Here is a 12,417-nt window from a genome sequence, read left to right as displayed (position 1 = left end):
CTCCTAACTTGCTTTCTTCGTTATATGTAAAAACAAAGCAATTAAGGCAGTAATGTTTAACATTTTTCACAAAGGCAGATGTGTGAAACTCAGTGTTGGTCTACTTGAAAAAAGATAATTGTATCATGCTTATTTCCCCTCAGGTTTCATTGAAATGAATAATTTTTTTCCATTCTTTCCTGAGTGCTGTGGAGAAAGAAGTGTTGAGTACTGTTAAACAGATGCTTCATTAGTGCTGCAATAAGTGTTTTCTTAGAGGATCTATAAAACAATCTGTCTGGATAAAGATGCAAGAAATAAACTGCTTTTGGTTGCAATGATCAGATCATTGAATCATAGAACAGATGTCGTCCAAAGATAATTTTTCTCCTGACCAACAGTCATTCCTCACTGATGTTTGTCTAAGCTGTTTTCAAAGATTTTCAAAAGTCGAATCTACCTAATCTCCTCAGGAATAAATTCCAGTACTTCTGTATTTTAATTATAAAGAAAATTTTTCCTAATATATAATCTGTATCTGTGCACTTTAGATATTTTAGTCACATCTTCTTTGGAAAAACCTTGACATAACTGAAGAATATTAAGTTGTCTCTTTTTCAATTTACAAATTTAAATTATTTCAATCTTCCTCCTTATCTCTTCATCTCTAAATCTCCAATCAGTCTTCACTATGTCTTTGTGACTCTCTGCAAATCACCTGAGCCCTCATGTTCAGTGCCCAGGACTGTAGCTGGCAACTTAGCTAAAGCACTAAAAACCCTGAACAGAGTAGGATTGTTTCATGTGTTTTGGAAAACAATGCTCCTATTCCTGCATTCCTGTGATATATCCTTTTTCCACCTTGACCCAGCACATGAGCCATGATTCTCTTTAGTCTCTTTCTAGAGAAGATCACACCTCAACCTGCATTTCTGCAGCTGATTACTCGTGTGCGTGAAACACTTCATATATGTCTATACTGATTACTGTCCTACCTTCTCACACTATGGCATTCACCAATAGTACTGTCATTTGTTGATGAGAAAACATTAAAGACATTATAAGCACAATCTGACTTGAATTATCAGCTTCTACATTTCTACATCTCATCAAACACATAGGGCCTTTTTTTCCCTCAGTGGAAAATACTGAATAGAAATCAGATACTTAATTTTCACCAGAAAACCGAAGTATTTGTTTTGGAATTTACAAACTTCATTATTTGAGCTGCGTTTAGACATTTATTTATATTTTAGGAAAAAGAAATATTTTGTGTGTGTGTGAAAATAATATTTTTTTCTCCAGAAACATGTTTTATTTTTTTTTTAATTATTATATTTAAAGAAAACTCTTAGCAATTCCCTCCTGTTTGGCAAACATCTTAATTCTATCTCCCCCTGCTTCCCTTTTCTGGCACAATGCCCTAGGCATTCTGAAGAGATGTGGTATCTCTGACTGGAATTGCAAACCCTGCTTCGGTACTGACAAGGATAACAATTTAATGCTATGCTGGGTTTTGTACTAATTTTCTGCTACAGTATTCAGCAAATCAGAACCAGTATTTCCCTCCCCCTCTCCTTCCCACTTACTCTTGCCCTTATGGTACTTAGCAAGAGAAGACCAAGACGCCACCATCCTCAGCCTTCCTGTCCAAGAAACAGGGGTGAACAGCATCCCTGCATAATGCCTGCACCCAAACCAGGAGAATCTTTTTCACTGATACATTGTTCAATTTCATATCAGATGATGAACTATAGTTTTTTCCTACTGATACAGCATTTTCACACTGGAAGCACAGCAGTCTCACAATGGTTTTCTGCTATTTTAATGGGCCTGAATGTCATTTACTGAACATACCTTTAACATCATTTTCTAACATCTTGGCTTCATTAAGGACCCTGAAGCTTTTCTGAAGAGAGCTCTTGGCGCCATCCTTCAGTGATCCTTGAGGATCAGACGTCTGTAGACAAACAAGCAGTGTCATACATACAGGAAAGTCTGAAGTTATAAAAGAGATATGAAGATGATCTAATTGAACAGTCATCAAAATTTTAAGTGAATGTCAGTGTTCTTTGAATTATATCCCATTGTCATTATACTGGTCTACAAGACACACACAAAAAAATCTCACTTAATTTCCTTTTATTTTTATGGGAAGACAGATCTCCTTTGTAATACCAGTGATGACTTTAATAAAAAGACAAAATGTTCACAGAACTAAAGAAACAGGTTTGACTCTAGGAGCAAAACTTTGACTCTAGGTCCAAAAAAAAGAAAAGTATTTCAACTTAAACATGGATTTTCCCCTTCAGCTGTTGACACAACATTATGCAATACAGTATTCCTTCCTAACAGCAACTACAGTACCTTTAGAAGCCAGACTGGATTTGATGACCCAGATTCTAACACCGACAACAGAGATTCATTTGTGGTTAAATTCAAGAACTGTAACGTTAGGTTAGTAAAGAAAATATTATATAAAAGAAATGAAAGAGTTTAAGAAGAAGGGCAAACTGCCGTTAATCTGAAAAAGTGTTAGGACTAAATAACTATCCCTCATTATATCATGCTACCTAAATGTCTTTCTTTTGAAAATCATCCATCCTCCTCTTCAGTGCAGGGATTTATAGACAGAATGATTTTTTCTAAATTAGATTAGTATATCAGTTGGTAGGAAATGCTCTAGGTTTTGAACCTCTTACTGTTCAGTTTATAAGACTGAACTCAGGTCACACATCATACTGAGTACATTTCTTTGAGAATACGCCAGACAGCCAGATAACATTCTATATTAGTCATGGGTCATAGCCTTGTAGCTGGTATGTAATTAAGCAGCAGCTACCTTTCATTTTCCAGGGCAGATTCATATACTAAAAAATTAACTGTGTGTCAATTAAATGACACAGTTATTATTGCTATTCATTATTTATATAATGAGCAAGCCCAGAGGTGATATTTTGCATACCACTGAATCTCTGTTGGTTTTCAGCTATACTGTGAAGTACATATATTGGATGTGCTCATTACTTTTTGTTTGAGGGAATGTTTTGGATACTTTTGAAATTCAGAACCAAATTTTTGTTACAGGATATCTTATGGCATATGTTGCTGTGTCACAGGGATACAGTTATTAAAGATTCCTTGTATTCATACAGGATGTATGTTTAGCTTTCATCACAGGTAAGTGATTTTAAGAAGTAATGGCAGTAAGACTGCCGTATTTCCAAGCTCACCTGAAATATGTGTACACAAAATCCTTTCAGCATCAACAAAAACTATACATTTGAAAGATGAACAAAATCAGTTTTTTGTAGATTATCCCGTAACACAAGTAGCATTGGTAACAGAAAAATACATACAAATGCAGGGGAAAAAGAAAAAAAAAAGTAAAACAGGCCATCCAATTGAGCAGAAGAATGTTTGGCCAGATTTTGTGGCAGATGCACCTGTCAAATCAGATAACCCTTTCATAATTGTTTTCCCATTAGCAACAGAACTAGGTATTCTGTGACCATGGACTTCAGAAATAAAGACTATTATTATTAAATAACTAGGAATGATTGACTGGCAGTTTATATGCAATAAATTTATATGGAAAACCAAGTTTACAATACCAAACCAAGAAGTTAATCAAATCAGAGACAATAATAAAGCACGTACTGACAATTAGTCAGAAACAGATTTCAACATAAAGTTAATACTAGAAGAGCCCCTTCAGAGACAAATACACTTGTATGGATTAAAACCTATATTTTATATTTATTTTAAAATAATTTTGAAGGGGAGGATTAATTAAGACATCTGATGTAAGACATACTTTTTTTGCTAGCTTTTCTTGTAGCTCATGAGAAAATATGCTATGATGAAGGCAATAATAAAAAACCCAAACATATTCTGGCTTTGTGTGAGGTGAGCTTTTGTGCTTGTGGCAAGCCCAGATCATGATGAGCCCCTTTATGATTTAATAAGGCTGCCAGCCAAGGGTCTCTGAAATTATTTTCTAAACTGGGACACCAAACAATGTAATCCTCTCAATTGTGGTTTAGAGGCATAAGTGCTACAATAATATTAAAATGCAAAATGCTGTCACTGAAACTATACATCATCCTTAATGGTCTGAGTTTTCCTATCCATGGAATGGGTTTGTAAAAATTTTAGCAAAGTATAACAGCAAAAGAAAAACATCTAACAAATTGCAGAAAAAGTCTATGATGTGATAATTAACAGACAACTTCAGGTAAGGAAAGAATTTAGGAAGAATATCCTCTCTATCTTCCTTTTCCTGGTATTTGAATCAACCTTGAATTCTCTTTTTGCCAAACAACCCAGCTTCTGCAGTAGGGGTAGAAAGATTTCAGTTCAGCCCATAGCCTGGGGGGTTATGGCATTCTCCTGGGGGGGAGGAGGTCCCTTCAGATCTCCCAGGCATGACTGTGTGAATCACTGACTTACCACATTAATATTCTACATCTGCAAGTTAGAATAACATCAGCAATAGTCACAGCATTGTGTGGTACATGTGGGTCAGGGTCTGGACACACCAGGATGAGAATTGCTGGGACTTTGCATTAAGGATTTTTTTCCTGAGGATTCATGACTGGATGTAAACATGAAGTAGGCATCATGTTGTCCAAATCTGATGACCTGGTTTTGGTCACAGGCACAGGTACAGCTTCAAGCACGAATATAAATGCACTGGTACGGTTTTGAACTTACTTGAACTTGCAGACACAGAAGGTATTTTACAGACCTAAGCGTTAATTCGCATCAATTAAAAATAGTTCTGCCTTATCCTTAATTTTTTTTTTTCCCCACAAACACTTAGATTCTGAGAAGTTTTTGCCCATGCAAGAGTTAGGACGACTTTCATTTTTAGCAGTCCTGAAGATGGATGAGCATTCTGAAGTACCAATATGTTACAAATGATTTGCACCCCAGGACAACCTCACGAGGAGAACGGCTAGGCAGCTTTATGCCATTACCACATAAGGAAACCTAGACACCCAACATAACTGTTGGGGTACCACTACAAAGAAAGTCAAAAGCAAAGAATGAGTTACTTAGGACATAACATGGCCCCCGCAGTTCCAGTTACTAGCCTATAAGCCCTCTCTAAAATGCCTAAGAATAATCACCTATTTCCAAGATGTATTGCGAAGGATCAGGCACTTAAAGCTGGATCTGTTAACATGACTCCACTTTTCAGTCAGTTACTGCCTTGAGTAAGTAATAGGATGTTGAAACTGCTTGAATGCTAGACATTTCTCATCTGTGATAAATTTATTTTGCTTTTAAAGGGCAAAGCAAATCTATCATAAAATGAGGATTTTTTCTATTATATTTTTAATACATTTTTTCCAGTCACTAATCAGGCTTCCTGTAATTACAATGGATTTTAAGCATCTTTTTGTTCTTGCTTTTAGCAATATTAGCTTAATTTGAAAACAAAACAATTTTCCCATTACGAACCAAAAATCAATACTCCTCTGAGATATCACTAAGACTCTTGTAAATTATTCATTGCATTGACATACAGGGTATAATCTAAAACTCAGTCCTTTCCCTACCATCTCTAGTTCATGCACCAGCTTGCTGCCGTTGGGAAACCTTCAATCCCCCTATACCCCAACATTTTCACCTGTCAATGGGAAAGGCTAGGCTCATGGATACATGTGAGCTACAGCATTTCTCTCCATTATCTGCCAGCATCCGGAGATCAGTTTTACGAAAGTCTGGCACCCAAAACTGCTCTCATAAAGAAAATAATATGGCTCCATCTTCCAAAAGGAAGGCAAAACACATTGTCTCTGTCTCCTACAAAGGTCCCAAAAAGCACCTTCTCAGAAAGAATGGGACACAGTATCTAGGGGCTTCTGAGCCTGAGGGAGCTCAAATCTACAAATGCTGTCTTCTAGGAGAGAGCTTGAACCACCATGCTCCAGTCAGCCCTGAGTGAGGCTGTGCTACCACTCTCATGCTGAAGCTCAGCTAAAAATAGGTTCCTTGGGGCTTGCAGAAAGAGGCGGCCTGGTTTACCCAGTTAGCAGCTTAGCTCTCCACTTACAACAAGCAAACCTACCACAAACCCTCCAAAAATAGAATAATGAAATGATGACAGAACTTCACAATTAAGCCATTCTTTTAAAAGATGGTCAAAAATAGTCACATGACCATTTACCAAATTTAAAAAATCTACCTTGCTCTGCAGCACTTTGATGGCAAACCACTGATTACTTCTACTCTCTATCAAGCCAATTACATTTAAAAAACAGCAGCTCCCTCCTTTCTCTTCTTTATCAGATTCCTGTTACACATATGCAGCTCATTACAAAAACCAAGCTCCTGCTAACGAATACATGCTATGAAGATGCTTAAAACCTCACCTTAATAATATCTTAGTCTTCTTTGCTATTCTCTTGCCTCTATTTCCATCATATTATCCATTTTCACCTCCATCCCTTTCAAATTATTTATCTACTTTCCATGGTATAATCTCCGTCTGATATATACTCTTTTATAGCCATACTGTAATTGCTTGCTTTGTTTCTTGACTTCTCTGTGTCTTTTTTTACTATTCAATCCTTGAAACAGCTGCCTGCCTAACTCACTGCAAGTCATCAAGGAGCAAAAGATAACTATCTGTATTACTTCCTAATAAGAAGAAAAAAAATCCATATCTCCTTATTTACTTCTGCACTGTAATTAGGAGTTCCAGTGAAACAAATAAGTATTTACAGAGCATACTAATGTGTGAGCTGAAATTTTTTTTCAAGAGAGAAACATAGTAATTAATGTTCTTTGAAATAGAAGTTGACAATGTAAACAGCCTAAAAATATTATTTTTTTTGTGCAGCGGCTAGATCACTTTATTCCTCTCCTAAATACAGACCTTTGCAGCATGTGATTACTTTTGGTGCTCTCATAATCCATTTGACTGAATCAGCTCTCTCCAAACTACCTTTATTCATGCACAAGTGCTGTAACTACAAGTTGCTTTCATTCATCTGTTTCTGCATCAAATATACAGTCTGGCAATTTCATACTGTATTGTCATTTCCTTGTGTGTCTGTGTGCCTGTAAAATGCATGTCAGCTGCTCTCTGACCAACTTCTACCAATTAGCCATTAAGTCTTTGATATTTGACATAAAAAATAATTCTGGCTATGCTCAGAATGTTTTCTGCTCACAGTATCCACATTAAGGAACCAAGTTCCTTGTTACTGCTCAGGCTGTCTTTACTTTACAATCCTATTTGCAGAAGTTCTCTCCACTTCCTTGAAAAGTCTGCATGCAGTACCTCATAGTGAGAATAAGATTCCTCTTGAAAACCAGCAGAGTTCACAAAAGAAGCTGTATGGCTTCTAAGAATAAAACTTCCCTCTCCCCTCCTACAATTCTCCATTTCTAGAATGCACACAGTTTATCCTATGTGCAGAGAAGTGTCCCTGCTCATTTTCATGAAACTGAAGGGTGAAGGGTTAATTAAGGTATGGAGTTCCTTAAATGTGTGCAGAACATTCCTTAACTATAAACTAGCTTTACTGAGTATCAAATGACCTGCACTCCTGACTCAAAGGACTCAAAGGACTCCTGACTCCTTGAGACACAGACAGAAACTAAAAGGTGGAAGACATAGGGAGGAAGAATAGTAAACAAAATAGTAAAGAATACTAAAGAATACAAAAATAGTAAAGAATACAAAAGAATAGTAAACAAAAGAGGAAAGGAAAATAAGGAGCAGGAGTTAGGAGCAAATGGGGATGTAGTTGGAAGGTCCACGTAGCTCTGACAGGGGCATAGCTTTCTGATCTCAGCACAAGAATCTATGGTGGCAGGGGTTTCTTTATAAAGTCATAAGATGGCAAAACAGTTCTACAGAAAACCTAAGCCTTTTTCCACAATTTATTTATTTTTCTTACCGCTTGCATAGCTTCATTTGCAAGAGTCTTGGCTTCCTTGGCAACTTTTTCAGCTTCATCTATGTAATCCTTGATGTTAGTATAAGCATTGAAAGCAAGCGTGGCATTGAAAGAGAGGTTTTTGGCTTCAGCAAGGATTCTGTTGGTATGGGAAAAGTAAACACACCATTAAACCTGCTATCAGAGCTCAACAGAACATAGTATCCTACTTTTTCAAACCCAACAGCTTGTATTTCTAAGGCTATTTCTAAAGCATTTCTTTAGAGAGAAATGCTTCTCTTGAGATTTCAGGTGTTCCGGCATCATGTGCTTACTGGAATTAATTTTTTATCTGTGTAGAAAGACATAAAAAAGCAATGGTAGCTAAAAGGTGTTCTATGAGCTAAAAATGGAGCAGACACTGAGAAAAGATGCAGTGCTTAACAATATAATTCGGATAACAATATTCATAATGTGGGTTTCTAGGTTATGTGTTGAGGCAGACAACTCAATGAATTCTGCACTGAATGAAATGGGGGATCATCACAGGCACACTTTAAAGTAGACTCTCTGAACACATAATTTCTTGGTCTGGCTGCTAAACATAGAAATGCCAGGTTTGGAGGAGTTCTCCTTGTCTAAATTCCTAAATGTTAATTTTGCTGACCAAAATGAAGAACATACACAATAATGCTTTATATTGAATAGGATGATGAATTTACAGGAAACAATAAATTCTAAAAATAATAATTAGATTACAAGGCAATTATAAACAACTAATATTCCCTGGTGCGTAGGCTGGAGCTGAGCTAAACCCCTTCCACAGGAACTTAGAGCCAGCAGTCTGGAGAAATCACTTTTCTTGCATTTTCTCTGCATGATATACTCAAATATTTTCTAAAAAGGAGTACTGCACCTATGGAATTAGCCTGAAGACATCTAGCTTAGTATACATTATGTCTGATGCCTACTATACTTTTCCTGAATAATGGGTAAATGGGCTACAATTCCCACTTGAATTGGACAAGAATGGATTTGAACTTGAATTTTTGCCTCTGTGGAAAGTCTCTAGCCATCAAGGTGTATAGAAATGTAAAGGAGGCAGAAATTACTCCTGCTGGACCTGTTCCAGCTTTTATAAAATATTTAGTCATTGAGACAGTGTGTGTGTAAGAAAGAGAAATTAATTCTCTAACCTGGTAATTAAACTATTATCTGAGGAACTGGGACAGCTGGGCTTTAATCTTTGCTTCATTGAGTAGTTAATAATTTCTACAAAATGCAACAGGAAAGACAAAGAGGATGGAAGGTATGCTCCCTGGACTCCACATGTAGTTAATAGAGGGAAAGAGATTCCCTTTAGGCTGCTGCAGAAACTGTATGACTGAGCTGCCTCTGCAACACTCCTGGAAAAGCATAGCTTCTTCCTCAAATACAGATGGAGCTCATTAGTCTACAGTAACTTTTTGTGATGCTCTGTTTGAGAAATGCACAGCCCAGAATAGCTATCTAACTAGTAGCTCAAGTACTACTTACAAATATGGTTTATATCCAGTCTGGCTAGGAGGGAACCAAACTAAATTTGCAAATACCAGCAACGTTTACCCAAGCCTATACTAATACCTCCTTGTATACAGGAAAAATAATTTTTTTCTTAGGTTAAATCCATGAACTGTTCCATATTCTAAGTCTTAAAAAATGTCCTCGCTTTCAATCAGTATACTATTTGAAGCCTGAGGGGGTTGCTAAGGTCCCTTTTTTTTTTTTTTGAAGCCTTAGAGAGAAAGAAGTCTCCTTCAATTTCTCCTGTAAAATGAAATTCTATTTCTCAGAAAATTTAGTATTAACTGAAAGACACTCAATTACCAGTTGTGAAGATAGATTACTTTTCGAATTCTTAAAACAGATTGAGACTGCATATTCCTGTAAACTAAGACTGATGTCAATGCATGAAGTCAGCTTCCATTCTTATGGAGGATTATATCAGACCTTGGAAATTCTTTGTCTTTTGAAGTTATGTATCTATCTGACCACATTATAAATTTTGATTTTGAACAATTTCTTTTTAGATATATTTTCATGACTTTGCTTTTGCGTTATTGTATATCTTAAGAAATCGAGGCTAATGTCTGGATCAGATAGACGTACACACAGTACTGTTATACCACAGTGAATGCAACTTTAAACACTACCCTAAGGTTTTTAAGGCCAGCTCATCAACTTGCATTGAGAAGCAACTGCACACACTCACAAAACCATCTATTTAGTATAGTTAAAAATGTCTGTCTCAAAATATGTCTTGCCAACATTTCATTAAGGAGGCAAAATATTGGTTTTTGTCTACATGTTCTCTGCTTCTTAGTTGTTCCATGACAACTTTCCATGTATTTGGGTATTTATATCCAAACTGAGGACTGTGGTTGGATGTGACACAAGTCATCTATTTTAGGCGAGGGGTACACCAGAAAACTGACATGCTCTAATCAGACAGTGCACATACCATTTACAAAAGTTATGTTTTTCTAGAAACAATGCCTTTCAAATCGTTTTTACTCACGAAACCACAGATAACATTATTTTACATACTTCTCAAAACATAAAGCAAACTGAGTATCTATAGTAGTATGACTACACTGTACATGAAGCCAGTAATTTTGCAAATATCAGACACTTTATCAGAGGTAATTCTGTGCCTTTTCCTCAAAATTACAGATTCTGGCAAGAAAAGAAAGTTTGTTAAGCATCTGCCCACAAGTTTTTTTGGGATACTGAAGTCTTCAGGTAGATATAAAAGATGTAAGCAGCAAAAATGAACATATTGTTGATGTTTAAAAAAAAACAGAACACCTCAATTTTTTTATTCATGTTGTACTTTTGAGAAAATAAAACTCTGAAGCTATGACGGGGACAGGTTCCAAAAGGCAGAACATCCATGATCTATTTCTGGGTATTACTGTTGCAAATTACACTTCCTATTTATGGCTTGCTTTCTTAAATTAAAAAAAAAAAAAGCAATAAAACAAAAGACACCCCTCCAAGCCCCAAAAACTCCAAACAAACTGAACCCTTTCTTTTCTTCTACTCTTTCCAGGAAACTATATTCATGATGAATAGAAAAACATCATTATTTCTGAAACTCATATAAAGACCATTGTGGTCATACAAACCCAGGGCATTGCAATTCTCTTTTGTATTTAGGAATGTGATAGTGGTAAACAGAAACTGAAGATAGTGTACTTAGATTTAAGCATTTTGGCCCATGACACTTACTGATTTTGGGAGAGTGTTTGAAGTCACTAGAGGGGTTATGATCTGTCACTATGGGGGATTTCTGACTGTAAAAAAAACTAGCTCCATAAGGGTCTCTTACCAAATGGTCATCTTAAGAATGAAAATATTGATTGTTTTTAACAAATGTTTATGAAAACATATAGTGGGCTCCGTAAGATGAAGTTCAATTTCTTTCATATCAACACAGCAGTAAGTATATGGTAAGTTAAATAGTGTTATGAGTTCATCTGAGGGCACTGTTTGCAGTTCATGCAGCCTATAAGCATCACAAGATATATAAAACAGTTTACATATACATATGTATATGTAAAGATACATATACAATGTAACCAACTGGATAGTTGTACAGAACATTGGGTATTTTTATAGTCCCAGTGACAGATGTCAAAGTCTAAAAACATCCTTCAGTTTCTGTCATGCAATTTCACAAACCTGCTTCATAATCTTATCATTACTGACAGACAGCTGCCTTACCCATCTAGTATTGCAGATGATTCATTCAGCTGGGCTGCATGGTTCTCAGCTTGCAGCACCTTTTCTGGAAGCATCTTGTCTTGAATTTCTTGTGATAAATCATTTATTTTATCATTCAGTTGATCAGACATTGACTGTATGTTCTCTGCAACATCTTCTACATACTGCAAATGGCAAAAGAAAGGCCTTTAATCAGCTGAATGCAGGCACTCTGCAGCCCTATATATATATGTACGTTTATTTATTTATTTATTTATTCCTTTTGAGGAATTATCTCATGACTTACCCATGAAGTAAGACTTCAGGGAACTAATACAGAAACAATAAAGAAATGGTTGGACTGGAGGGCACAGTGGAGACAAAACAGTATTTTAAGAGTTACTTGCCTGCCTTGAGCATAGTACAATCTTTTATTTTACAATTAAGGAACTGCACAGTTTAAAAGCTTATAAACTATAATTTGGATTTCTTTCCTAAATGTAGATGCATACATATCTAGACTAAACTGTCAGCATGCTGCACAATAATAACTAACCAATGACAGAATTTTCATGTTTCAGGAGAGTTTGAGTAACCTCACTGTATTTTTCCTTAGTATCTTCGTAAGAACTATTCTTTTTTGGAAGACCTGTCTTTCCTGTTCCAATAAGCTGTCTCAAAGTGTTTCCTTCCACAGTTCTCCATGAGGCATTCTTCCATTCATTATAACAATCTTCAATGCAAGCTGGAAGTATTTCCAGAGCCAGTAATATTTCAAGGTGGGGTGGTTTTTTTT

At 36.1% G+C, this 12,417-nt stretch overlaps 1 protein-coding gene across 1 annotated transcript in view; it reads right to left on the bottom strand.

Moving 5' to 3' along the window:
* Window positions 1-12,417, bottom strand: part of LAMA2 (laminin subunit alpha 2) — a 361,887-nt gene that overhangs the window by 61,320 nt on the left and 288,150 nt on the right. The window contains exons 39-41 of the mRNA XM_031054109.2: window positions 11,643-11,806; window positions 7,899-8,037; window positions 1,837-1,939 (exon numbers count right to left, since the gene is read on the bottom strand). Coding sequence (XP_030909969.2) covers window positions 1,837-1,939; window positions 7,899-8,037; window positions 11,643-11,806 — 406 coding nt within the window. The remainder of the gene's footprint in view (window positions 1-1,836; window positions 1,940-7,898; window positions 8,038-11,642; window positions 11,807-12,417) is intronic.

This window comes from Melopsittacus undulatus, chromosome 3, assembly GCF_012275295.1.
Source record: "Melopsittacus undulatus isolate bMelUnd1 chromosome 3, bMelUnd1.mat.Z, whole genome shotgun sequence".
In the NCBI taxonomy this organism is placed as follows: Eukaryota; Metazoa; Chordata; class Aves; order Psittaciformes; family Psittaculidae; genus Melopsittacus; species Melopsittacus undulatus.
Note: the sequence above shows the minus strand (reverse complement) of the source record. Positions and strands in the feature narration are given on the sequence as shown.